This window comes from Anas platyrhynchos, chromosome 2, assembly GCF_047663525.1.
Source record: "Anas platyrhynchos isolate ZD024472 breed Pekin duck chromosome 2, IASCAAS_PekinDuck_T2T, whole genome shotgun sequence".
NCBI classification, from domain to species: Eukaryota; Metazoa; Chordata; class Aves; order Anseriformes; family Anatidae; genus Anas; species Anas platyrhynchos.
In genome coordinates, this window is record NC_092588.1 from 97,826,396 (window position 1) to 97,852,116 (window position 25,721).

At 40.8% G+C, this 25,721-nt stretch overlaps 1 protein-coding gene and 1 long non-coding RNA gene across 10 annotated transcripts in view; both read right to left on the bottom strand.

Moving 5' to 3' along the window:
- The window catches only part of BMPER (BMP binding endothelial regulator), a 159,241-nt gene that overhangs the window by 93,723 nt on the left and 39,797 nt on the right, over nt 1-25,721 (bottom strand). For all 9 annotated transcript variants that reach the window (XM_027451419.3, XM_027451418.3, XM_038174729.2 and 6 more), the window contains 2 exons: nt 24,964-25,054; nt 24,050-24,132 (listed from right to left, as the gene is read on the bottom strand). In XM_027451419.3, coding sequence (XP_027307220.1) covers nt 24,050-24,132; nt 24,964-25,054 — 174 coding nt within the window. The remainder of the gene's footprint in view (nt 1-24,049; nt 24,133-24,963; nt 25,055-25,721) is intronic.
- On the bottom strand, nt 8,240-11,682 carry LOC140001543 (uncharacterized). Its single transcript, XR_011806824.1, has 2 exons — nt 11,542-11,682; nt 8,240-11,002 (listed from the first exon to the last, which is right to left on the bottom strand). It is a non-coding gene; the product is annotated as an uncharacterized lncRNA (long non-coding RNA).

Here is a 25,721-nt window from a genome sequence, read left to right on the forward strand (position 1 = left end):
AAGGCTTTCACTTTCCCTCCAGGAACTTCCCACCTGACTGCTGCACCTCTGTGAATATGTGTTTACTTAAATTAAGAGATTCTACACTGGATGTAGCTCCTGAGGTTCTTGTAGAGAGAGAGAAAAATAAAGTTAAACACAAAGCAAAATTCTCTACAGAATTCAAGAAAACAAAACAAAACAAAAAACAGCCTTCTAGATCACAGAGCTAGCTTGTTATTCTTCCTTTTCAGGTATTCAATCCAGCAATTGTTGTGCTTTTAATCACATCCATAGTACTGTTAGTATAGGCAGTAGATGAAGCCCTATGGCTCACTCACCACACGCACATACACACACACAGAGAAGACCTCCTAGGCTTTACCCTACATGACAGATGAGCTCTGTGGTGTTCAGATTGCTTTTCAGAGAACTGCAAGCCAAAAGAAAATGTTGCTCAAAGATAATTATGTACAACCATACCAGGAACAAATGCATGCATGGCAACTAGATGTCAGCTGCTAACCATCAGCAATTCAAGACAAACTACCTTCCAAATGACCATTTAGAGCAAATTAGAGCTGGAAGAATGGACCACAATAGCTAAGAAGACCCTCTGAGTAAAATTCACATACATGGCACTAGCCCTTGCCACCTGAAACACTGTGCATGTCCAGGACGCTTCCATCATTATATTCAAGATATTCCTGACATGATAAAAAATTTTCCATCAGATATTCACACCTTTCTGGCACACCTACTAGCAGCGAGGTGGGCTACCCACGAGCATAGTAAATGCCCATGCTGAGTAACCAGTGTCCTACCCAAAATGGCAGCTGTTCTCCGTTGGCTGCTGATGGTGCTTCAGAATGTTCTCAGACTGTTAGCCCAGGCATTTCAGTGACAGTAAGAATTCTCCAGTATGGTTGCACAGGAAGGTGCTGACAATTCTCCTCATTTCACATTTTAAGTGGGTTAGAGAGGAGAGATCACCCATGGCTGGCCACGCTGGTCTCAGCACAGTACTGTGCCCAAGGTGATGTGTCCCAGAAAGGGCAGACCATCAGCTGAGAACTTCAAACTGCCAACATCTAGTGCAGGTGCATGTACAAAGCACTGTTGCTAAAGGACACAACAAAAGCTTCCCCATTTTCCTTGAAGTGGGGAAGCACAGATCTGCTGCTGAAACAATAATATACATACAGGTGTATAAACTGTGTGCTATGGGACTTAAGCATACACAAAAAAGCCAAAAGACCAAGTTCTTGCCCAAACAGCTTTATAATCTAGAAAGATAACACAGAGACCAAGGCAGGAGAATGAAGAGGAAGCAGTTTGACAAAACCACACATGTGACTGTCCTGTAAGCTTTGTGATTTCTTGTTTGCTTACATACTTTCCACAAGTTACCCTGCCTTCGCTCTTTGGCAAAAACATATTTTTGCAGATGGGTCTAAAAATAGCAATGGATGATAGAAACAGAGGACTAAAGAAGGCAAGAGGAGCCAACTGAGCCTGCATGAGGTCTCTGCAATTCTGTCTCCAAGTTAAATTGATATTAGGATAACCATTGCTATACACTTCCTTTCTTTTTTCTTTTTTTTCTTTTCTGTTGGCAACAAGTACTTCTGTTACTGGCTATGTTTAATATTCCTGATCAATCACACATTAATTAAAATAAAGTTATTTTGACTAAAATTATGCTGGTATTTTAAAAATAATATCAAGGGAGTCTGACTGGCAACTCCATTTTCTTTGGTTCAAAGACTCTATAGGGATGTTATTTTCAAAATAAGTTTATTATTTCATTAGGAGAAAATGTTTTTTCTCTCATGAATATTCAGATTGCAGCAAAAGATAGGCTTGATTTTTTTTGCAAGTGTCAGCATAACTCTGTCAAATCCTGTACACCTTTAAATCCTGGTCAGGATTTGCAAGATAATGTATTTTGAGAAGATCAGATAAAAAGGTTATTCTCAGTTTGGGAACTTCCATTTCTGCCAAGGCCCCTAAATCATTCAATAAGGTTGTCCAGATGGTAATCTGCAAGTGCAAACTGTCTTCCCCTGCACTAATTAGGGCTTATGCAAAGTGGAAAATAAGCCAGATCTACTCAGAAGTCTACTCTGCTTTTCAGGGAAGGAAATTTTACTAGAGATTTTCAGAGGTTGAGGGTGGTCACCACCTTCCAAGTGCCAGATATTCTGTAGGTGGCATTAGCAAGAGAGGTATCATAGGAGAGGCAGTTTAAGGCTCTTGTTTTGGCATAAGCGTGATGTAGTTTCTTCTTTAGACATAAATGAAACAGAAGAAATAAAATGAGGATGAAGAGCAATTCATCTCGGAGCATCCCTCAACATGCTGCCTATTCTTCACAAGATATTTAAGGAGGTGAAAGAGGATTGTCTTTTAAGTGAAGAAAATCCATCATTCTCTCTAGATAACACTATGATCTGCATTTGTTAGACCTTCCCCCACAATTCACTTATGTTTTAAACAATCTAGAACAACCAAAATAAATGTAAAGAAAAAGGGATTATTTTGCAATTCTGTCCTCCCCCAGCTCTCCTCACAAATGTGAAACACTTGCTTAGGAAGGACTCTTCTTCAAAGCTAAAAGAAATCCTCTCTGTATTATCCCTTCCATCCATAGCCCTCTCAAACATTCTTAATTAATTTTACTGCTGGTTTCAAAGAGCTCCCCAAGTTGGCTCAAATCCCTTTAGATCGCATATCAGTATTAGCAACAGAAGATATATTACCACTCTCTCTTTTCCCTCCCTTTCCAAGAGGAAGCAAGGAAGGATGATCAGTCACGTTACCACTGTAGACTATGAGGCAACTACTGTATCTGAGGCAGACTCTGGACTCCTCATGTATAATTTTTAAACATACTCCTAACTTGATAAAAACTACATTTTTTTTTCTATTTTTTCCTATTTGCTTTTTTTTTTTTTTCTTTCTTTTTTTTTTTTTTTTCCAGGAAGAGTCAGTCTATTTCATAATAATCTCATTAAGTCAAGATAGGTCTGAGTTACATTTCTTTTTATTTCCTTCTTTCCAGGTTTACTGTAAAGCTGAAAAAATTTAACTCATATTTTTCAAAAGCACCAGAACTCTTACATAGATACAAAGGGCTCTGTGTAAGCAAGGCCTTGGACAGGATATTTCCTAAAGCAGGGATTTCTCAAGAAGAGTCTAGGAGCTTTCCAGAGCAGTCAATTAAGGTATTATGGCCAAAATCACACACAACTTAAGGAAATGCCATTCTAACAAAGGCTATTTGACCACAGTGAAATAGCAGGTGCTTATAACAAGACTGAATTTGACACAAGTGATTTTAATGAATTCTTTTTCTGAGGTAATTATTCAGTCTTTGTTTTTAAAAGAGTGAAAGAGAGGGAGAGGAAAAGAAACCCTGTACAGATGTCAGACACTCATAAAGAGAGATTCTTCTATTTTAGTGTAAATTCTTTGCAGCTTGCACCATGCATTTGTCCCATTTGAAAATTTATGACAAGAAAGAGAGAAAAAAACATTTTTTTTCCCCAGAGTGAAACTTTTTAAATTGCAAACAGGGTTTCAGAGAGCTATTGGAGTGACACACAATGAAACAGAAATTCAGTATTTGTAGCTATTTTTAAATTCAGCAAAACAAGAAAAAAAATGCCTGCAGTATATTGAAGAGAATTACTAAAGCCCTTCTCCACCAAAAATCAGAAGAAACAAGAACACTATAAAATTAACAGTTAACATATTATTAAAGCAATGTTTCAGTTGTGAAATTTCAGAGGAAAAAGACAGTCCTTCCCTTTTCTTGCTCATACCAGTAATGCTAAAATGAAATCTGCAGCCTCCACTTCTCTATGTTTCTAATCAACCAAGATCGGTTAAAAACAGTTCTTATATGGAACAGTTCATCAAATGGAAGTGAAGTAAATGGAATGAGAAGGATGGAAAACCAGCAGTTTATTTGGACTTGAAATTTAAAAATGTAAAGAGTTGAGCTGAGACATGCTGTTGGGACTTTTTTTTGCTGAACAGCCAGCCTGTGTGGCAATTCCTTGTTAGGAATCTCCAGCATGGGCAAAAATTCCTCTGTTTCATCCTTGCTGCCTTTCTTTCAGTTAAAAAGAGAATTTTTAATTAACTCTTTCATTTCTGTGATCCCTCCTGGAAAGCCAAAGCCCTCCTGCATGGCAAACCTGGAAGGAGACATTTTGCTTCTCATATATAGCCTCAAGAATGTGTCTCAGAGAGATGCATCTGAACAAGGCCTCTAGCAATTCGAAAACATAAGGACCATAAAGATGATTTAAAACAACAATTACCTCATTCCTGACCAACAGAAGGGAAGGGATAGGTGTGAATAAGGGCAGCAGCTATGGCCCTGAGACCACCAGCTGATGGTTGCCTTTCAGACCTAATTGTTGCTAACTGAAGGTTACCCCACACTCCAAGTTTTGCTAAGGAAAAGAGTTGCATGAGCTTGAGGCAAAGGCAGTCAGGTTATCTCAAGCCATCTATATCAGCTGCTTGAGTTTACACAGCTGCCTTTGCCTGAAACCCATTTAGTGAGTGCTTACTGGATCCCTTCCACTGGTGGAGCTCAGGAGACAGTAATGTATGCAAGATGGGAATATCAAACATCTGGGGATGGTAACATCTTAACCAGCACAGCTGTCAGTGAACTCAACATCTGTCTATTGCCCAGGTCTCCATTCACAAAGGAGAGGAAAACACTCTCAGGCTCATTTGCAGACAATACAAGTAACTGCTCACTCACTTAGAAAATACCTTGTCCATGGCTAAGTTTTTCTCCAGTGTAAATTAGCCCATGCAATGGTCCGTGTTGCCATGGCTAGACTGACTTGGATACCAAAGCTAACTGGAATATACTGCAGCATCAAAAATAACTCTTTTTTTTTTTTTTTTTTTTTTTTTTTGCAAGTTTTAGTGTAAATGAGCCACTGTAAACTATGACAGGAAACCACACAGAGGAGAATATTCTCTATAACATTTTCACATTACCAGTACTATGTATATTTTGAATAGTAATGATGCAATTCCCTCAGACAACTTTCTTTCCTTAAGAACACAACACATGGTTCTTAAACTTTTTTTTTTTTCCATCTAGTAATTAAATAAGTTGTCAAACAGCGCTCCTATATGCAGGTAAAGCCATTGTTTATTAACTATCTGGGGTCCGCTCTGAAGCACCATCAAGGACTTGGCAAGCCTCTTAGATCCAGCTAACAGTGTCATGTACACCCCATCTGTGCTGACCCATGCATCACGCCGAAGGCAATGCTACTACAGGCAAAGGATATTTGTTAAGACACAGGGAATTCCAGATTTAGCAAAGTCAGAACCCAAAAGCAGATCTTAGTCTCGGGCCAAACCCGCCCAAGAATGCAAACTGTGCTACAGCATTTCTACAGTGAGAGCAGTGTCAGGTGGGAACACTTACCACCCAGCGTTTATCGGGAATCTTTCTGGTCTGGAAATATCCTGTTCTCATGCCTCCCAGGCACTGCTGGGCTTCACCCAGCATGAAATCACTGCTAACATTGCCTGTCTCTCACAGTAGTTTATTTCACTCCAAGGTGCAATCAATTCTTATTTTATTCCAACTCGCACATTCCTACTGGTGATGTCTTAGGCTCTCTTATTCTCATGACATCAACGACAGGCTGTCTTGCTCTTACTAGCCAACAAAGTTTTCAAAGAACTGTGTTTAGAGAGGGAATTCCTGCCTCTCACAAGAAGCCATTTCTGTATCTGCCTGCTTCACTTCTTTCTTCTATCAAGTTCTGTTCAGCTTCCTAGGCAAACACACTTCTGTCTGCCCACCTCCTGCCCATCCTGCCTCCCCTCCAAGTCAGTACACCATAGCTCATGGCACCTCTCAATTTCCCTTCTGCTATTGCAAATTACACAGAAATTATGTACTTTCTACCAACAGAGAAAGCTAAACACATCCATACACTGCTTTTTCCATGCTTGGCTACATACATCTCTGTTATTGCTCCTGACAGTCTGTATTGCAGAAGGAGCAGTTGGGGAGAAAAAAAAAAAAAAAAAAAGTAACCTTTCTTTTACTGAATTCCTTAGTATAATGATTTGTTCTAACACATTTCCTGTGTTATGAGAATTTTCCATATTTTAGGGTAAGGTAAATAAATCCTGTAACTCACATGAGTGTTCTATTTTTGACAGTTCTCAAGGATATCAGATTAATGGACAATGTTCAGCATCATGAAAATATCATGCAAGAAAAGGGAAAAGCCATGCTCCCTGGGAAAACGTGTAGATATTAAGTGTTTCAGCATGAAATGTATTTAGCTGCTCTCCTTCTGGCTCCTTGCCTACCTTCATGTGGGGAGAAAGGATAAGGTGTGAAGCCAGATCAAGCTTCCTCTTCTGTCTCCAACAGGACAAGCCACAACCAAGGAGAGAGCGCTGTGAATAAGCCCTGCGTGCAGATGCTTTTCAGGAAAGCAGGACGGGCAGTCCCAGTGGAAGGTGAGCTCATACTTAAGCTTGGTTGGCCACATGCCCATCTTTTCCAGAGAAGGTGTTACCAGTCCAGGGATATAGCTGTAGTTGAAGTCATATGGACCTTTCCCGACTTCCTAAAATTCTTCTTCATTAGGTCTATCACTAAAGTAACACAAAAACATTTATCTCATTTTCAACAGCTACAAATAGTGTGCTTTACCATCCACAGTTAGACTCAAGAAAATTCAGATGCAACTTTTAATCCTGTTCCTCCTGCAACCAGCGTACCTGCTAGAGTATTTCCTTCAACATGAGGCAACACTCTGCTCGCAGGATGCAATTTCACAAAACTTGTCATGTTTGTCCAATTTCCATTTGTAGCTATTTAACACTAGCCCAACATCTGTTTGTCACATTCTCTCTTCACATTTAGTGCTTTAGTGCCACATGCCAGAGTTTTCTCAGTTATTGCTGGTCACTGGGAGACATTTCTTCCTCTCTACTTTCTGGAACATCACCTCCATAAGTGACCTCAAAAGCCGCTGCAGACAGACACTCACATGTTTTGGCTACTATGCAGTCACGTACTGAAGAGCTGTGAGTGTCCCATTACTCCAGTTAAAGCTTCCGCCACTGTACAGCAAATGCATGCCACATCACTGAGAACCAGCCCTATCAGCTAGAGTAAACAAAGGTTAGAAAAGTGAGTCTACTTAAAAGCACAGACTTGAAGTAGTGGTGTAAAGATACAAACAGGGAATCCAATTGCATGATTAAGATTTTTTTCTAAATCAAAGATGATCTCCTTCTGCTGCCCCAGAATCTCAGGCACCTTCCACTTCTCTCAAGTTAAACCAGTCTCCCTCTGTCCTGAAGACAGACTCCATAGCTTCTATTATCTGAGATAGCACTGGCCTTCCTCTATCCCTGTCTTCCACTGCACACTCTGAGAGGAGCAGAAAGGCCTAGAACAAAGCCTGTGACACTTCTTCTAACTACAGACAAAGCGAAAATGCCTCAGTCTTGCTCACCTGTTTCTGAAAGGCCCTCCGGCATCTTGTAACTAGGTGATAGGGCTCTATATAATGCTGCAGGGATGATGTCTATCTGTCCTCCCTAAAATTTTATCACTGATATTTCTACTATACCTTTTAATTAGCACATTCCTGAGGTAAGCATCTCATAATCTTCTGATGAAATAGAGGTAATGCTTTATACATTGTATTACAAGGAACATTAAATGAACACCTCCTTAAAGCCACTGCTGGAGAGAATTGCTAGGATGAACCTTTCTTCTGCCTCGGTTTGTGAGCAAGCAAACTGTGGATTTAGATATACAAAGCACTTGACCAGGTTAGTACAGCAACACATACGACAGAAAGGCAGCTGTAAGAGTTCTCCTGAACAATCAGACAGGATCCAGAACACCATGATGCTGGCTAAGTAGGCTGAGATATAAATGTATATGTACACACACACACATACACATATTTAATCTGGTTAATTTTAAGTGAAACAGTGATGTAAATGTTTCTCCTGTGGGAAGACAAAAAAAAAACACCTCCCTATAAGAAATCAAGTATGTCATTCAGGACTGTCCCCCCAGAAACTCAGGTGGCTACCTTCTTCTGAGGGATTTGGTATATCTTTCTACTAGGAAGAAAATTAACTCTGTCCTAACTGAAACCAGGACATAGGAAAAGAAAGGAGAGGGAAAGAAAACAGAGGAAAAAGGGAATAAAAATTCTCCATTTGCAAGTTCATGAAACATTTTTATAGCTATGCAGTTACGTTTATTGTGAAATAATGAATTTTCCTGTATTTTTTACTTTAAATATATCTATGCTTTTATCTATTTTCTGATATAATTATTATATTCTCTCTCTTTTCATGACAGTAAAAATGCATTTTTATTATCACCCACAATTTGTGGTATTGACAATGCAGCCAGTTAAAGACACACTAAGAGTTACTCTTGAAAAGTTGGAATGGCTCCTGGGATATAACATTATAGCATTTCTTTTTTGTCAAGTGAACAGTGGTATATTTGAAAGTAGCTGAGGCATCTGCTGGAACAGAACTAGAAAACCGAGGGATGTCTTAAAAGTAGGAAAATTCTATTACAAACAACGATACACAAAAATGCAGACTTTGGAATGGAACAACCTTTCATGATTCATACAAACTTCACACCAAGACATTTTCGATGACCCCATTTTCCATCCTAGTTGCCTTAACAGACAGCTGAGGCTCCTCTTTACCTATTGCACCATATAGCCAAGCACGTGCCTGCTTGAATGTGGAAACTATGAATGTCCTATCAAGGGCATCCACGATCAAAAAAAAAAAAAAAAAAAAAAAGTTGGTAATTAAACTGGGCAGTTTAAATAGATGTAATTGAATAATTGAAAAGGTTACTTAAAGAAACTAAGGGATAGATGCATGAGTGATCATATTATACTATCAAATTAATCAGAACTACAGAATAATTCAGGTGGAAAGGAGCCATGGGGAGTCTCATCTGACCTCCTGCTCAAAGCTTGGACAGATGTGCTCAGGGCTATATCCAGACTGGTCTGAAAAACCTTCAAGGATGGAGTCTGAACAACATCCTGGGCACCTGCACCCATGCAGGACTATTTGCAGGAGGAAAAGGTTTTTCACTAAATCCAGTCCAAATCTCCAGTGTTTCAAATTACATTCATTGTCTCTCACCCTCCCACCAGGCACTGCTATGAAGAGCTTAGCCCTGCCTTTTCAGTAACATCCTTACAGATGTTGGGAGGGGCACTGCCAGGCCCTTCCTGAAGCCATATCTTCCCCTGGGTGAGCCATCCCTGTCCCTCAGCCTCTACTTATGGGACAGGATCTCCAGTCCCAGCCACCTTGGGGCCTCCCTTGAACTCCCTCCAGATATCCTTCATGTATCGGAGGACCCAAACTGAATGCAATAGGCACATACGGGCTAAAGAGTGATGAGTAGAGAGGGATGCTCCCTTCCACTGACCTACAGGCCATGTTTGTACCCATAGGGGCTGGATGTCACTGGCCTCCATCACTGCCAGGACACGCTGGCTAGGGGCTCATGCTCAGCTCCTTGCCCACCACACTCCCAGACCTTTTCCTTCAGACATGAGGAAAATAAAATGGAAATTTTGGACAGACATAGATTCTGTCTCCTTCTAAACTGTCTTAGCACTTTGCACAAGACTTCTTAAGTATTTAATTCAGGGGGTGGAACTTCCTGTTAGTTAAATTAAAAGAATATGGGGACTGGTTGTCTGTGGGCCCTGCTCCTCTGTAGATCTAAAAGAGGAAGGCCTAATGCTGGCCTGCTACCTAAGAACCCATGGTCTGTTCACAAGGGTGGCAAGAAGCAAAAGGCTCTAGTCCTTTTCTCCCTTCCTTCTTCTTTTCCTAGCCTCACAAAAGAACAACTGTTACAAAAATTAACACTCATTATAGCTTGAATTTGTCCCCACCTGCTGCGTTCAGTGGCCATTTGAAAGCTGACCAGCTCACGCACACAGAACTGTGGCTACCTACCAACCACCACCTCTAAATTTAGGAACTCTGCGCAGTACCCCAGTCATCCTGTGCGGCGACAAGTTCACTTCACTGTGCAGGCAATCTTGCAAGCCAAGCTAGCCAAAAAGATGGTCAGACAAGGATGAGCTACTCTTCAGGAGAGAGGCCACACCCCATTAGCTGTTCCAGGCTAGGTTCAGCTAGCTGCTGCAGCTGCTTGGGGATTTGCAGGGAGATTTCAGAGCTCTTTCCATATTGTAAGCTAATGACTGGTGATTTAATTTATCTTCATTTTGATAATAAATAACAACTTGAACTTGCAACTGACTGGAATTCAACTCAATACTGCATTTTCAAACTCCCCAGTGGAGCACAACTGTTTAGATTTTCTTCCTTTGTATTCTCCTTTCATTTTAATTAAGCTGAATCCCAAAAGTCATATACATGTATTAACGCCTGTCATCCCAGTACTGTATTTTTTTTTAAATCTATCTATATGTGAAAGTTTATTTCAAAAACTGCACCATCACCAAAAACCAAATCCAACAGTTTTACCCTGCTAACCTCTGAGTTTCATTACAAGAGAAATGATTTCTGGGAGAGGCGAAAGCAAAGAATAGGAGAACTATTAAAAAACATTACTCAAACATCTGGGTACAAATGCATACACAGTAACATCATCAGCTAGGAAGTTAGCTCGAACACAAAAACACCAAGTACTTTCAAGTTCCAGGGAATATATTTAAATTGGATTTTCACCCTAAGCAGAAATTGAGTTGATGAAATCTCCAAATATGGTTCTCATTAAAAGTTCATTATCATGATTAATTGTTCAGTTAGTCATAACAGGCTATTTCTCCACTTAGCAGTTTCTACTTGGGGACAGTCAAGCTTCTTAATAGTCCTTCACAGTGCCTGACTGCAGGTACAGTCAACTGCATGCGCTCCTTTTGTATTGCCCAGAATTACATTTCACTTCTTGTAGCCTTGTTTTCTGTTGGAAAGAGGAAAAAAAAAATACTATTTCTGACAGACTTGATAAAATATAAGAATAAAAACCTCCACTATGCAGTATCTTAGGTCTGCTACACGTGGACCTTTTTTGGGGGGAGTGAGGGTGGAGGGGAGGGGGGTATTTTCATTACTCTTGCTTAGCTAAGTATTTGTATTTAGAAGTGTAATTTTGAAAGGTTCCACCAAAGTCAGTGGGGTTATTTAATGGCTGCTTTCCTTCCTGATACTCTGCCTAATTTTTGGTCTTGGATTGCACATGCATCTTGATGTGACAGATTTCCTTTTACATTTTACACCTGCCTAGTACTGAGCACACCGAGACACTGCTGACACAACCTTGCTAAAAAAAAAAAAAAAAAAAAAAAAAAAAGCTCTGACTGCATTTTCAATTTATGGGCCTTTCTGGCCTTTTTTAAACAAGAACACTTTTTTAAACAAGAACATGCAATGACAACCGCATTCTCACAGCATTTTTAAGCTGACTACTCAAAAAAAAAGGCTGTGACGCCAGACCCAGACCAGAGCATCATCCCGGCAAACTGCTACAACTTCCAGCTCCTTTTTCCTCCGTTTTGCACCTGGGGGGCTCAGCTCCATCCTTGCAGCCCCCGGGCGGGCTCCCCGCCGCCGCCGCCAGGTGGCGATGGGCAACAGCGCGCAGTGCCCGCGCCCGACCGCGCCACCCAGCTGCGGGGATGAGGACACAATGGGGACGGGGACGCAATAGGGACACGCGCGGGCACGGCAGCACCCCAGCGGACGCGGATATAGCACACAAAACAGATGCGCTCGTGCATGAACGTACACACGCCACTTTTTATGTTTCACTGGGGGGTGTTCCATTATATAAAACAAAAAGAAAAGACAATACCTCTTCCTCTCCCCCAAAATTATATTACTTCAATCCATCTAGGCTAAATTTTCCATTCAGCCTCCAAGCTGTTATGCGCAATGTTTCTGTAAAGTTTGCCAGTATTTGCTCTCGAGCAACAAAAACAATAAGTTATGAATGCAAGACAGTCTATCCCTGAATTAACACCACTGAAGTGAACCTAATTAAACCAGGAAATCACATGATCTGAGGGATTACATGGAAAATGGCTTTCTTTTTCAAAGTTTAGAGATTTTTTCAAAATTCAGAGATAGCACAGAGCAAACTCTGAAGGCTCCTGTTTTGACAGTGGGCTGCTGTTTTGACAGTGTTCTAGCAATAGGTGATAAAATTTTGCAGTGGACACAATTAGTTTCTCATTTTTATACCATCCAACCCGCACCCAGATTCCAGTTTTATGAACAATGTTATCTCAATTTTATCACAGAAAACCACACTGATTTTAACCTTTTAAGTTCAGCTTATTTAATTCAAGTAAGGGAGGAGACACTGAGTCTAAGTGAAGTTACGTTTAAAAGGGGTAGAACAAACTTCTTCCCCAGGGCCAGGGATTCAAAGCCAATGTTGGGAAGACTTCCTAACTCCAGTAAAAGTGGTGTTATCCAGCACAGTTTTATCTGAGGCCATTTATGTTTTGGATCTGAAAGCTAAAACTAAGATTCACGATGATAAACTACAGGATTTCCATCCTGTTTTTTTCTTAACTGAAGTTTTGAAGCCCTGAATCCTCAAACATTTTCATTTCTGTCAACAGACTAGAAAGAAATACTGCTTGCTAATATTTCATAGGGCTGACATCCTCATCCTGCAGCTCTGGCTGTTGAAGACACGTTGTCACACTCCTACACATTTTCAACATTTTGCTTCTGATTTATTAAACCAGTAATTTTGCAAGCATTTATAGAAGGCTAAATTTTATCCAAATTACTGTTTAACATTTGGGCAAGCACAGTTTAACACAGTCAAATTTATGCACTACCCAGAGATTGTGTGCTTAAATCGTATTTAATAAATGTTAAATTCATATTTATTTCATAGTTGAACCACAGATATGCTTTTTGGCATTCTAGATATGAATATTTCAGGCTATTCTGACTGAGCATGTGTGGTATGTTACATTTTGTTTTAGCTTTCCTTCTGTGGGCAAGTGTCGTCCTTAGGAGAAAGTGTTCCATCTGATAAAAGTTACTATGAATTTCAAATGAGTTTTTAGAATTATTTTTGTGATACTGAGTTAAAGCTGCTATTTTCAGTATTACTGGTTTACTTCACCGGCAAAAGCACAAATGCCATGTAAATCCTGTACACCAGAAATTACAATTTCACTTGTTGCCTTTGCTTTCATCTGCTCATTTCCAGGACACATGCTTACTTTCCCACTTTAATAAGCATAAGCATTTGGAAAAAGAGCTCAAAATTGCAGGAGAGATGAAGGAATGTGTGGGGAGCTGGAAATGGCAGACTTATCTCAGTACTATCTGGATACCCCTGGGTTTTTGTGGGCAAGCTGGCACCTTGCCTTGTTACAGGCAGCTTCAGTGTCCTGCTGAGTTTGAGCCATACTTCAAGCACCGTGTGCTTTATGCATTGTTTTACAAGTACTTCATTATTATGGGAAAAAATAAAAAATGTATGCTTGTTAAGCATGACTTGGCTCCCCTCTGCTAAACCTTGTCACTTCCTGAGAAGGGAACATCTTCCCTGTTTGAAACCCTTCGCCCTACATGAAAAATCATGCAGGAATCAAAAAAATAATCAGCATATACAGGGCTTCTGTCTAAAGTCTTAGCAGCTCTAGCAGGTAACAAGAAAGAAATGTCCAAGTCTAGCATGAAACGTTTGCCATCTTCTCTTTCAATAAGTTTGAAGAAAGACTGATATAAAGGGTTTCCCAGAACATGACAGCAATGAGAGGCAGCCTGATAAGATACTTAGAAACGCAGGCACACATTACAAAAAATACAGAATGTGCTTTTGGTCACTACACGTGTTAATTGTATCCTTATATTAGCCTCTTGCTAGATTCAGAGAAATACTGGGGGGGGGCTGAATAACAGCAAACATGCTACTCAGGTCTATGATATTTTTGTTGTTGTGGATGTACAAACATGTTTGTCCTCCATCCCTTCCCTTTGCCCACAAGTTATGCAGTAACTTACTCTTCATTTTATATAATTGCTTGCTATTATCTCTGCTGCACTGAATACTCATAAAGTGAGAATGTGTGCTCTGAACAGTATAAACACTTGAGCTTCAAGAGATGCCCATTTGAACACGGCATAAAAACCTGCAGCCGGTACTTCAGGAGGTAGAGCTATTACTGCTGACCACAATGAATATAACAACACCAAGGGGAAAGAAAATGCCTGCCTGGCTTGGTTTCCACCAGGTGTTAACTTTTATGGTTCCTATTCCCATTTAGCTACTTTATAAAGTGCTTGCTGTGTAAGAATCATGTTCACAGTCAAAAAGACAAAGTCACAGTGGCAGACACTCTGCAATTACTACTGATAAGAGATTTTACACGTGCATGTCAACTACAAAGCACGGTGTACAAAAAAAAGAGGTAGTAGACCCAGGATTTTCCCTCCCTGCATGGACCTAGACATGTACATACCCATGCTTCTTTGAGCGTAGTGCTAAAAAACCTAGATGGGGGAGGAATGCTAATTGCAGCAACCTTGGGGAATTAAAAAACTGACCTCAAAAGACAGAGAGCAGCATGGCAGTTCAGCTAGCTGCTGAGAGCAAATAGTGTATCGGGAACTGAGATTGCTGGGAAGAATTGTTGTTCAGATTCATCCAAAAGAAGAAAAGTTATGCTGCAACTAGGAGAGGAGGCAGAGAACAGACTGAGCACTGAAAAGCACAAAGTCCTTAGGCTTCTTGGTATTAGGCTAAGGCCAGCTCTACCTTCCCTCCCACCCCCCACCCCCCCGCCCCATAAAGATATTATTGGCAAGGGCACATTAGCTTCTGTCCTACTCACAAAAACGCCTGGTGCTGTGTTCTGGAGAAAAGAGGTGGAAAGAAACCACACACAGCACGCAAGCTACTCAGTTCTTTTGGGCTCAGATACCTCAAACATCAGATCTGAATTTTCTGGAAATCCAGATTGTGCACTTTCAATTGCGTTGGCTCTGACAACCAAGTAGGGACAATAAAGAAATTTTCATTTCAATGATTTTAACACAAAATATTGAATAATGGCACTAAATACCCATATAAAGAAGAAGGAAAAAAAAAAAAAAAGACTGCTTTCTGTGGAAAATGTCACTGCTTCATTGCAAAGCTTCTGGCAGCGAGCTGAATTTTTTATTTTTATTTTTTTCCACTGAAGCTTGGGACTCTCAAATTTATGATGTTCTAGTCACATTTGGGACTGAAGTTTATGTATCATGGGAGTGGGGCTTCCTGGAAAAAAGTTAGACATCCAGGCAACTTCTATCACCAGCATTAGAAAACATTTTTAACATCCCACTTTTAGTATTTAAGCACCTACAATGGAAGCTGGGGGCTCAAGTCCTGCTGTGACTCCAACGCTAAATTGCCCGCAAGGATTTCTGCATCTTTCCTTCAGATTGAGCGCCAAAGATGTTATGTTAGTTTGGCTCCTAGTCAAATTTTATTTGTGACAGGTTAAAGGCAGACTAAGTAAATCACTGTCATATCTCAAAGCATTTTTTTCTTTTTTGTTTCCTATACCTATTTTGATACTCACTGAATTATTCTCCCTATCCTGCTTCGCAGCATAAGAGGGTAGGCTGTAGAAAAAAAGGTTTCAGACTGTCACAATCTTGAAAATCAAATTTGTTAGGTACCATTTTTCTCCCTTCTACTATCCAATGCATTTGGATCTTGTCATTAAATGGGAAAATAAAATTGCATGTTCATTAATACTTTAAAAGTTGATGTAGTCCAAGGAACTTTGACTAGTGTTTCTATATGACTAGTTCATTGTAAGAAATGGTAAATCATAGTATATCCAAGCTGGAGAACAGTTGTATCAGGCAGGATTGGAAACTTGCTCCCCTAGCAACATTCAATGCTTCCAGGGCAGAAAACAAAAAACCTGTTGCAGGACTTAGTGGAGAGAGCAAGGAGAATGTAGGCAGACTGATAACAAGGCAAGACGGAGTTTGGCAATCTTGTTAGAGCTCAATAGCAAATCAAACTTAATGATCCCAAGCTTCATTTTATGTCTTCTACAACAGGCATTAAATATGAGCATAATCAATGGCTACAGCACAATTAAGTAAATAAATATGGTACCCAAAGTCATGCAGATGTCATATTTATGGGGGGTAGGGAGGGATATGAAGCCCCACATATATCAATGTATTGTCTCAAATCTTAATTGATTTATTTCCCTCTTAAAAACTTGCAAAAGAAAACAAGAAGGTGTTACATAGTTAAAGTCTCTTGTGCAAATTCGTTTAGCAGTATTGCACATACTAAAATAACTTGCCTCAGGACACAGAGGGGTGCGTGCAAGTTTAAAAGCATTAGTTATTGTTAGCCAATAGCAACCTCCAAACCTCTGACATCCACTTTTTTTTTTCTTTTTTAACTGAAAGGATGACAAACATGCAAGCCAGGACCTCTTGTTCTTCTCAGCCTTTCCTTCATTGTAACACCAGCCAGAAGGGTCCTGGACTCTTCATAAAATGTTTGGCAAACAAAGGCCTTGCTAATTGACGAGCTATTGCTTTTACTGCTTCCTACCACAACTTGTGGGAATCTTTTAGACCCAAATCAATTTTGCACACAAGCATTCCCATGAGATGCCACACGCATACTCCATTTGAAGCCACTTACAAGAAGTACCACAGTGGGCTCACATAAAACCTTTGTGAAACCTTCTGAAACCACATGCAACCCTTTCATCCCTTGCTAGCCAGAAGTTTTTTTTTTGTTTGTCTGTTTGCTTACTTTAACCAGGTTCTTTGTTTTCTGCCATCTTACTGCTGTTTTCCCTAAATGATAGTTTCTTGCCTTTGCAAGGAGTGAGTTATAGCAGAGATGTTTGCAGACTTCATTGCAGCTCACTGGCCATAAAAAATAGTCCCCTCATCAGAGGTTGCCTGTTAACAGCTCTCCGTTATTGTTAAAGCTCTGTGTACTTAATTCTTCTTTGTCAATAAGAACAATCAATCTCAGCCTGTTAATTAGGAAAAGTTTAAGACGACAAGGAACAGACACCTGACAGCATAAGCTCTGTTCCTCTGCTCCGAAGAACTACAGCAACCTGCACTCAAGCCATAAGCTTTTATTATTAGAAGCGGTCAACTTATTTTTTTTTTCTTTATATGCTTTAGGAATGCAATGTGCACCCTGCTCTATGTGTTCAGTTCATTTAAATAAGAAATTCTGTCCCCTTTTCTCTGTACTGCAAGAGTGATCGTTTATGCAATGCACAGTCATGAGGAGATGTTAACCAGCACTTACTTAGGCCTTTCAGGTACCCAGGAAGTTTTAAATCTTTCTTGTCTTGTAGTATCACTAAATTCATTAGTCATCACAATACCATCTTGGATCATTAAAATGCAAAGACAGTCTTTGTCTAAACAAGACAAGCCTGACAAAGGTAGAGCTTCTTCCTCCAATTCCTCAGCCTTTCCACCCTCCAACAGGAAAAATTCCCCTTAGAAATCTGCCAAATAACCCTTTTATCTTTCTTTACATTGCAAGTCCAAACTCTTCTCTTGGGGACACAAATCATGTCCTTAGGACATAAAACATAATGGACACTGATCTTTTACTGGTGTCCATAGATAGCATCTCAGAAATAATAACCAGGTAGTGCTACCTATGTCAAAAAAATTGAGAAAAAGGGAGAACAGCTAGAAACAAAGCCAGAGGACCCTGAAGCTTTCTGAAATATGAGAGGTACTTTTGAACTGATTTCTGAAGGGCAGGAAGGATAAGCAGAGGGTTTTGAAGAAGAAAGGGATATGAGAAAGATGCCATATGTTCTGGGCCCATGATCCATAAAACGTCACCTGGATCTTTAGGAAGCTGCACAGTACTCTTGCTCTCCTAGAAATGTGCCTGGACTAGGCACAGACTCTCACGGTTCAGAAAGACTGCTTCAATCCACACCACATTAAAAAGGCTTCTGTACAGGAACAGACTGAGCTGGGAACAAACATGGACCAGGTAAGCTAGAAAGCTCTGCGGGTGGGAGACACGTAGGATGACATTCAAGTGTATGCAGAGGAAGGAAATTAGACCTTGCCACAAGGATACAAAGTGCTTATGAATGCAACTCATTTACACTGAATAATTACACTGAACTATGCACACTTGCTTTGTGCACTTGTAGTTCAGAAAAAAAATATTAATTTTATTTTTATCTTTACTTCATTACTGTTACTTGAGAGAAAAATGATTGGGAGAAATCAAAAGAAGATTTAAAATGGCTATGCAGATAACTGGGAAAAGATATTCATAGCATTTTCCAACCACTATTTAAAGAAGATGTCCAAACCATGTTTTGGACTTCGATCTTTCCAAAATTAATTGTATTTAATATTTCAGACATGGCATGTGTAGTGTGCAGTCCCCAGTGAAGAAGGTACACTTTTCTAAGTCTGAAGAAAATCAGATAAAGAAAAAATAGGACACTGTCTTTGTGTCTGTGCCACGTTATTTTTCTTGCTGAAGTTCAACACATAACCAAGTCCCTAATGTTCTACACCTACCTGCACAGCCATATGTCCTCACCTACCTGGAAGACTGTGTTTTTATTTGGCTAGAAAACCAAACCAAATCTTCTGGACTTGCAAAAAAAATCTGGAGAAAAGCGTACAGCGGTGGAGAGAATGAAGTCTCAGAGAAACAGTGAGGACCTCTCTATATCCCATTTCTGAATGCTTACTGCTCTCCGCTTTCATCCACCTGTAAGCCAACCACTTCTTTTTATATCATTAACTTTGAGCAAGCGAGCCCTACTCTTACCAAAAGACTCTTTGCTTTTCCATTCCTACTAAGACTGTCTCCATTTCTTAGCCCTCAAAGTGAGGGCAGACAGCACCTGTGGTAATTTGGAGCTCCATCAAAGCACATCAAGTACATGGAAATTTAAGACGACGGGCGTTTGGCACTGCAGCAAGGATGGAAGTTAGGATCTAATTTTTACCAGCCTTTGCAGGGGGTACATGTAATTATGCACTCCCCATGTTTAATGATGAGTTTCCCAATAGACCAGAGTACCCACAGCTATTGAACATCCCCTGCAATCTGTTGTTGTGAGAACATTCTTCAGCAGCTCCCAATGTCTGGTAGAGTCAAGCTTATAACACAGTAACAGGATGTTCCATCACCCAGCTGACTGCAGGGGCGGAATCCATCCCTGTTATCTTCAGCCATCTCGGCGACCATGTGAGCTGTGCAGGCTCCCCCTATAGTTAGTGGAGAAAGATACGATCTGCAAGGGTAATCTATCCTACCTCTCTCTCTCTCTCTCCCCCCATTAACTGAAGAGGAGCTCAGAGAAGAGGAGGCTGAGGGGAGACCTCATCGCAGTCTACAACTTCCTCGTAAGGGGGTGTCGAGAGGCAGGAGACCTTTTCTCCATTAACACCAGTGACAGGACCCGCAGGAACGGGGTTAAGCTGAGGCAGGGGAAATTTAGGCTTGACATCAGGAGGGGGTTCTTCACAGAGAGGGTGGTTGCACACTGGAACAGGCTCCCCAGGGAAGTGGTCACTGCACCGAGCCTGTCTGAATTTAAGAAGAGATTGGACTGTGCGCTTAGTCACATGGTCTGAACTTTTGGGTAGACCTGTGCGGTGTCAAGAGTTGGACTTGATGATCCTTAAGGGTCCCTTCCAACTCAGGATATTCTATGATTCTATGATATTACTTCTAAATGGCTGGAGCTAGACAAGATGAATTCCACCCTCAGTGTCCAAAATACTAGCATATGTAGTTTCTCATTACTTATTGCCATCGCAACGTCTGTTACTCATTGATTTAGGAACAGATTTTCTCAGTGTGATTTCCTTTTCTTTGTGCAAAACTTTCATTATGCAGTTTTTGCACCCTAACACTCAGGAACATAAATGACAAGACATTTCCTGCACAGACCCACACATACACCTGCAAACCAGGAGTGGTGTGTGCATTGAGTCCCTCTGTGCAGGAGTGGAAAGGCCCCCAGTGTATGCACGAACAGGGAGCTGAGACTGCTTTTAAATTCCATTATTCAAATCCCTGTGCTCTGTTTTCATCCCTTTAGGTTTCACTTAGTTTGCACCATTTTGGAAAAGCAGTTATGAGGACAGCCCCACAACATGCCTCCCCACTGGACAGATGGATAGCACAACCCACCCCATTTCCAAGCCTGTTGGTAACACTTGCATCCCTCAGCCATCCAAGCAATGCCATACTCTAGCTCCCAAGTGTTCCCCAAATGGGACAGCCTGCTGCTCACAGCTGGGAGTTTTGGGGAAGACCAGTCCTCAGTGGAGGCACCTCCAAAGCACAGCATGCTCTCAGCGTGGTGGTCCTTCATACCCCTGCATGCTTTGCATGCCAAAACATGCAGCACCCATGGTCTGGGTAACAGTGGCGTGAGAATGCACCCACAGTCAAAGAGGGCTAGTTATGAGCTTAGATACTACCATTTAAAGATAAGCTTCTCCATGGTTACCACTGTCATGCAAGGTCACTTTCCTGCCAAGCCTCCTCTCCTCCCTCCCTCTCTGGCTCTCTCTCCTGCCCTCCTGTTATTTTTATTATTTTTTTTTTCCTTTTTCAAACATGCTACATCAAAAGAGAAAATGAAAACATTTAAGATAATCACAGTCTGACTATTTTAATGCAGGCTGTAGGAAAGGCAACATGTAAGCCAAGCACTCTCACTGTGCAAGCAGAAACACACTCTCGAGCTCATAAAAGTAGTATCTGAGAAATAACACTTGATTAAAGCAGCCAGTCCTTTGCTTAAGTAGGTGCTTATGGTAGGGAAAATATCCAAGCTCTCTCTAGACCACTCCGCCGCCCTATCAAGAAAAGCAGGACCAGGCTAGACAGATGAATTATTGTGAGGCAGCTGGGTTTCAGCAGACGTGAGAGGAGATCCCTATTATCCTGTCCACCTTTCCTACACAAATGCATCTCCCCAGAGAAACTGAGTCATTAAAGGCCAGCTCATTCACTCCTGACAGGCATAATGCATTGAGTGAGAGGTGATACATTTTCATTTTTGGCAAGAAATCTCAGTCACCCTAAGGAGTAGGTCATTCAGGAAAGTGGTAATGGAATACGGAGCCTTTCATCCCCATGTCACCCCTGCGAGGGCAGCCTGACTTGGTAGCAACCCAGAAGTTATTAGCTAATGGATTGTTTCAGTGACCTATGTGAAATGAGCCTGGTAGGTTTGGTCTGGCTTTCAGTAGACAATAACTAGGATCACAAGTGGTAGTAAGCAGAAACCACACTAACAAGTTGATGGCATGGTGGGCGAAGATTGAACAAACTGCCCATCAGCCTGCCATCACTTCCTTTATGGCCACGGGCCTCCGTGCACACAGGGCACCTCAAGGCTTGACATCCCTGCTTTGTCCTGATGTGCACTAACAATACACATTAAAAACAACAAAAAGACATCTTAATGGCATTTCGAATTCCCTGGGAGCTCAATAGCATCTAGTAGGCACCACTTTGAGCTGAAAATACCACAGACTTGAACAACCAAAGAGCTTTCTGAAGCTGGGCCCTGCAGTCCTGTCTTTCTGGCACATGCAGAGTGTTGAGTGCATCATTTTGTAACTGTAAAATTCCTTTTTGTAACTAATTACTCATTGTAATTAATTTAGTAAGTGTGGGACAGCCCTACATCTCTCTGGGAAAACAAACCACAGCTTTCCCTCTTTCCTTTCTTCCTGTCCAATGCTGCCTGCAGTCCACAAGGACAGCGATGGCCTATGGGGCCATTTTTTTCCCGCTTCTTTTTTTCCAGAAGGAAAATCCAGAATTCACAATAAAGTGAGAGTATTTTGCACCACCACCACCCCTGAAATACCTTGGCAATGATTTGTGTCACTACCTCCCTTACATTTCCACAAGATACTAAGTAGTTACAACCTCAAATCCCAGAAATCTAACCTGGGGTGAGAAACTGCCTTTAATCTATTAAAGCCAGCACAAGTTACTGCATATCACAAACAAGCCTGTTCCCATCATATAACAGGACTACATTGGTACCTGCATATCCACCAACTGCTTAGATAAGAGAGTGACTGGAAAACCATTCCCAAAATGCAAAAGCAGGCAGCAAACAGCTATCACAGCCTTAAGAATGCCCGCTACTTGCTTCCAATTTAAATTGTGTAGCAATTAACATAGGCCCAAATTCTGAACGAAATGGTCAAGAGGTAGTAGAAAAAGGAATTGCAGAGAAAGGGGAGTCAGGTATGGCAGACACACAGAAGACACTGTTTCTTTTGCTCTCTGTAAGATTCAGCCTTAAAGGTAAATGTTTTATATAGATGTCATTAACATCCAGAACTGTCACACCATCTTTCTCAGAAGGGATCATTAAGACTCTTGCTTGAGGCTTTAAACCTCTTACTATCAGTAGCTGATGCGTTTCCTTCTCTGATGTCCATGGGACTGGTTACTGTCAAGGAAGGGCCCTCAGGTCTGACCCTATATGTCTACATTTATTTATCTTTTCTCCCCCCAGATATACCACACTCCCACTATGCTCTTCCAGGCACAGCTGCTTTTGCTATTTAAGGAACAAAGGAAAGTTGATCAAGAAGATACTGGCATGCCAACAACTGAGCAATAGACACTATCTGTCTAGTATTCAGGAAAGAGCAATGCGCAGCCTCACAGGACCCCAGCATGCCTCCACAGACTTCTTAACCATTCAGATCTGCCTTCCCCTCAGGAGCATCACCAGGGAGAGCTTCAGTGTAAAGGTGCTGCTTTGCCACTACAGCTGAAAGGTGAGGGAGACCCAGCTAGCATGCAGACAGACATGCTCCTCTGCTTGGGACAGCAGGCATTTGGCAGAGCAGGAGCCAGGGGCATATATCACCATGACAAGTGTGACAGCATGCTTTCATTAATACAGGATGAAACTTTAAAGAAAAAAAAAAAGAAAAGAAAACACACAACCTGAGTTGCCTAATTCTCCACAGAAGCAGTGATGATTTTGTGTAAATTAATTTTTTCAGATTTGCAGGACATTTTTTCCCTTAAAACAGTTCAAGTTCTCTGCAGCTTCATTAAATAAGTGTGTAAGTACATATTCATTTTTGAATTCTATCCTTACCAGCCTTTTTATTTTTTTTTTTAATATATATATTTTATTTTAATGATACAAGAGAGCTGTGCCTGGTACTGATAAAACTCTGTGGCATTCCACTGGAATGTAAAGTTCCCAGTCCGGCATTTTCTGCTGATAGCCAGCCCATCGATTGCAACAAAAGCAGTGATTTGAGCTTTGCATTTATTGGTCTCAGGGATCACACCAGTGAAGACAAAGTTACCTGCCCCAGCTCATACAGCATTATCTTTTAACTTAATGGAAGTGAAAGAGAAGCCTGTGCTCGTTACCCAAAGGATGCAATTATTACTTCCTCTCTATATTGTTGTTAGTCAAGGATGAAATCCAGGATATGACCTTTTCATTAAGCATCAAGCCAAAATCCACGTGGGACAGCCTAGGGAGGCTATCCTCATCTTTTCACTCAGTACTTCAGAGCAAAGACTCTTGCTGTGGAAATAAATCCTTTCAAAAGAACAGTTTAAGGAAACATCTAGTAAACGTTGATCAATAGATGGAAACCAAAAAGCGTTTTGTTCCCTGCAAGATCCTGTCACAAAAAAAGCATCACTAATTTACCACATCAACTTGCTCTCAAATACCATGCCCTGTCTGCACACAGTATGCGGTCACAAAATAAATAAAAAAAAAAGATAAATGCAAGTATGAAAATATGAGATACACAATATATTACTGCAGAAATAAATCTTCAATAGAAAGCTTAAATGCAAGAGGAGAGAAGAACACATAGTAGCGTTGAATTCCTTATATTTTTTGTTTTGTTATGACAATAATAATGTGCCTTTTGAAGTTCATACAGGGAGATAAAATGCCAAAAGGCAAATACTTACAATACAAGAGCATTTGGTGCATTTATTTCCTTCAGGCCTAAATTCTTCTCCTTCATTGTAGTGTCTCCCTTCAAATATACAACCTGGAAAACAAAAAAAAGCATTTGAGTAAGTTTAGCTCAGGATAGCACACTGCCTTTTTACTGTTGCACACCCTTCCACAAGACAATATATGAAAAGTAAAGCATACATCCTCTCTGACACAAATCACTTCAGAAGCCTTTACAAAGGCCTTGAGAACCCTAAAATACCTTTTTGGGAAAGACAGCATCCTTCCAAAAAAGACGAATTTGGATGAATTTGTACCAATGAAGCCAAGGCTTCATTCAGGTCTTCCATTGAAAGCAGCTTTGAAATGCTTTTCTAAGGTATTTGCTTTTTCTTTCTTACTCCTTTTTACTCCCTGAGTTTATATTAGATGTTGGCAGAACTGATAACAAATCAAAATGCAGTAAATCCATTTTACCACAACAGGAGCAGTGACTGCCTAAGAAAAAACTGTTAAAACCAAGTTAGTAATAAAACCAGGTTAATTTGCCACTGTGCTTTGCAAAGGCAACCCACTCACACTTTCCTTCAAAAAAAACTATCTTCTCTTTTAGGGTTACTCTTATACTTCCCCTACTAACAAAACCCCAGTTATCAGCCAGGGAAAACCAGCTGACTGACCCTCTGAAAAAATGACGTAAATACATGTGGCCATTGTCACAGGCAGTCAATTTCGCAGGCTGTATATCCTCTACTAAAAATATTAAGCATGTTCTTGTGTCATTTATCACATTGTGTTCAAGCAGGCTGCATTATGGTAACTGGTCAAATATAACAGAGGAGTTCGATAAATATCCCAGGTAATAAAGGTTATCATTACAAATACAGTTGCACACGTGAAACAGCATCTCCTAATGAAGTCTCACCTGGACACATAGGACAACACATCCCCGCCACTTTGGATGGGTTTTTACAATGAACAACGCACTGTACCTCTGACTGTATTATCACTCCCTCCTGCAAAAGAGCAGATTGGACACTGTTATTGTTGTGGATGCTTTAAGAAGCAAAACTCCACAATTATTAGTTCTATAATTACAACATGGCAGATGCCATGGAAAGCTGGATTTCAAAGCCTCTTTTCTTTGTGTACCTGCTGCCTGGTATCAGGATTCAGGTTAATTCACAGCCAGAAGACCCACTTGAGTCTCCCTGACTCCAGACACAGGATTTACCTTAAATTGCATCAGGTAAGAAAGCAAGCACCTTCTTAGGAGAAGGAATCCTGCTTTATCAGACATCCTCAGCAATCTGCCATGCAGCTTTGGTGGAAACAGACCAGACACAAGGCATCCTCCCCCTCTCCCCTTGGAAGAAAAAAGACCTAGAAAGCAGATAAAAGCATCTTGTTCTGTAGAGGGGAGACGCTTATCTTTGATGCTTCTCCTGATAAGTATTAGTAAATTAACATTTCCTGTACTTCTTGTTTAAGGAGTCAAAGTCCTCCTGAACAAACCTAGGTGTGAGGATCTGTGCACAAAAGGTTGCTCTGTTTTTTTGCTGCTTGCAGCTTTGCAATTGGAGGCAAGGGAAACCTGCTTTTTTAAGAGTATGGGTCTAGGGTAAACAGGATTACCCAGATGTGCATTTAGACACAGAAACAAGCAATAAGGAATTGCTAATT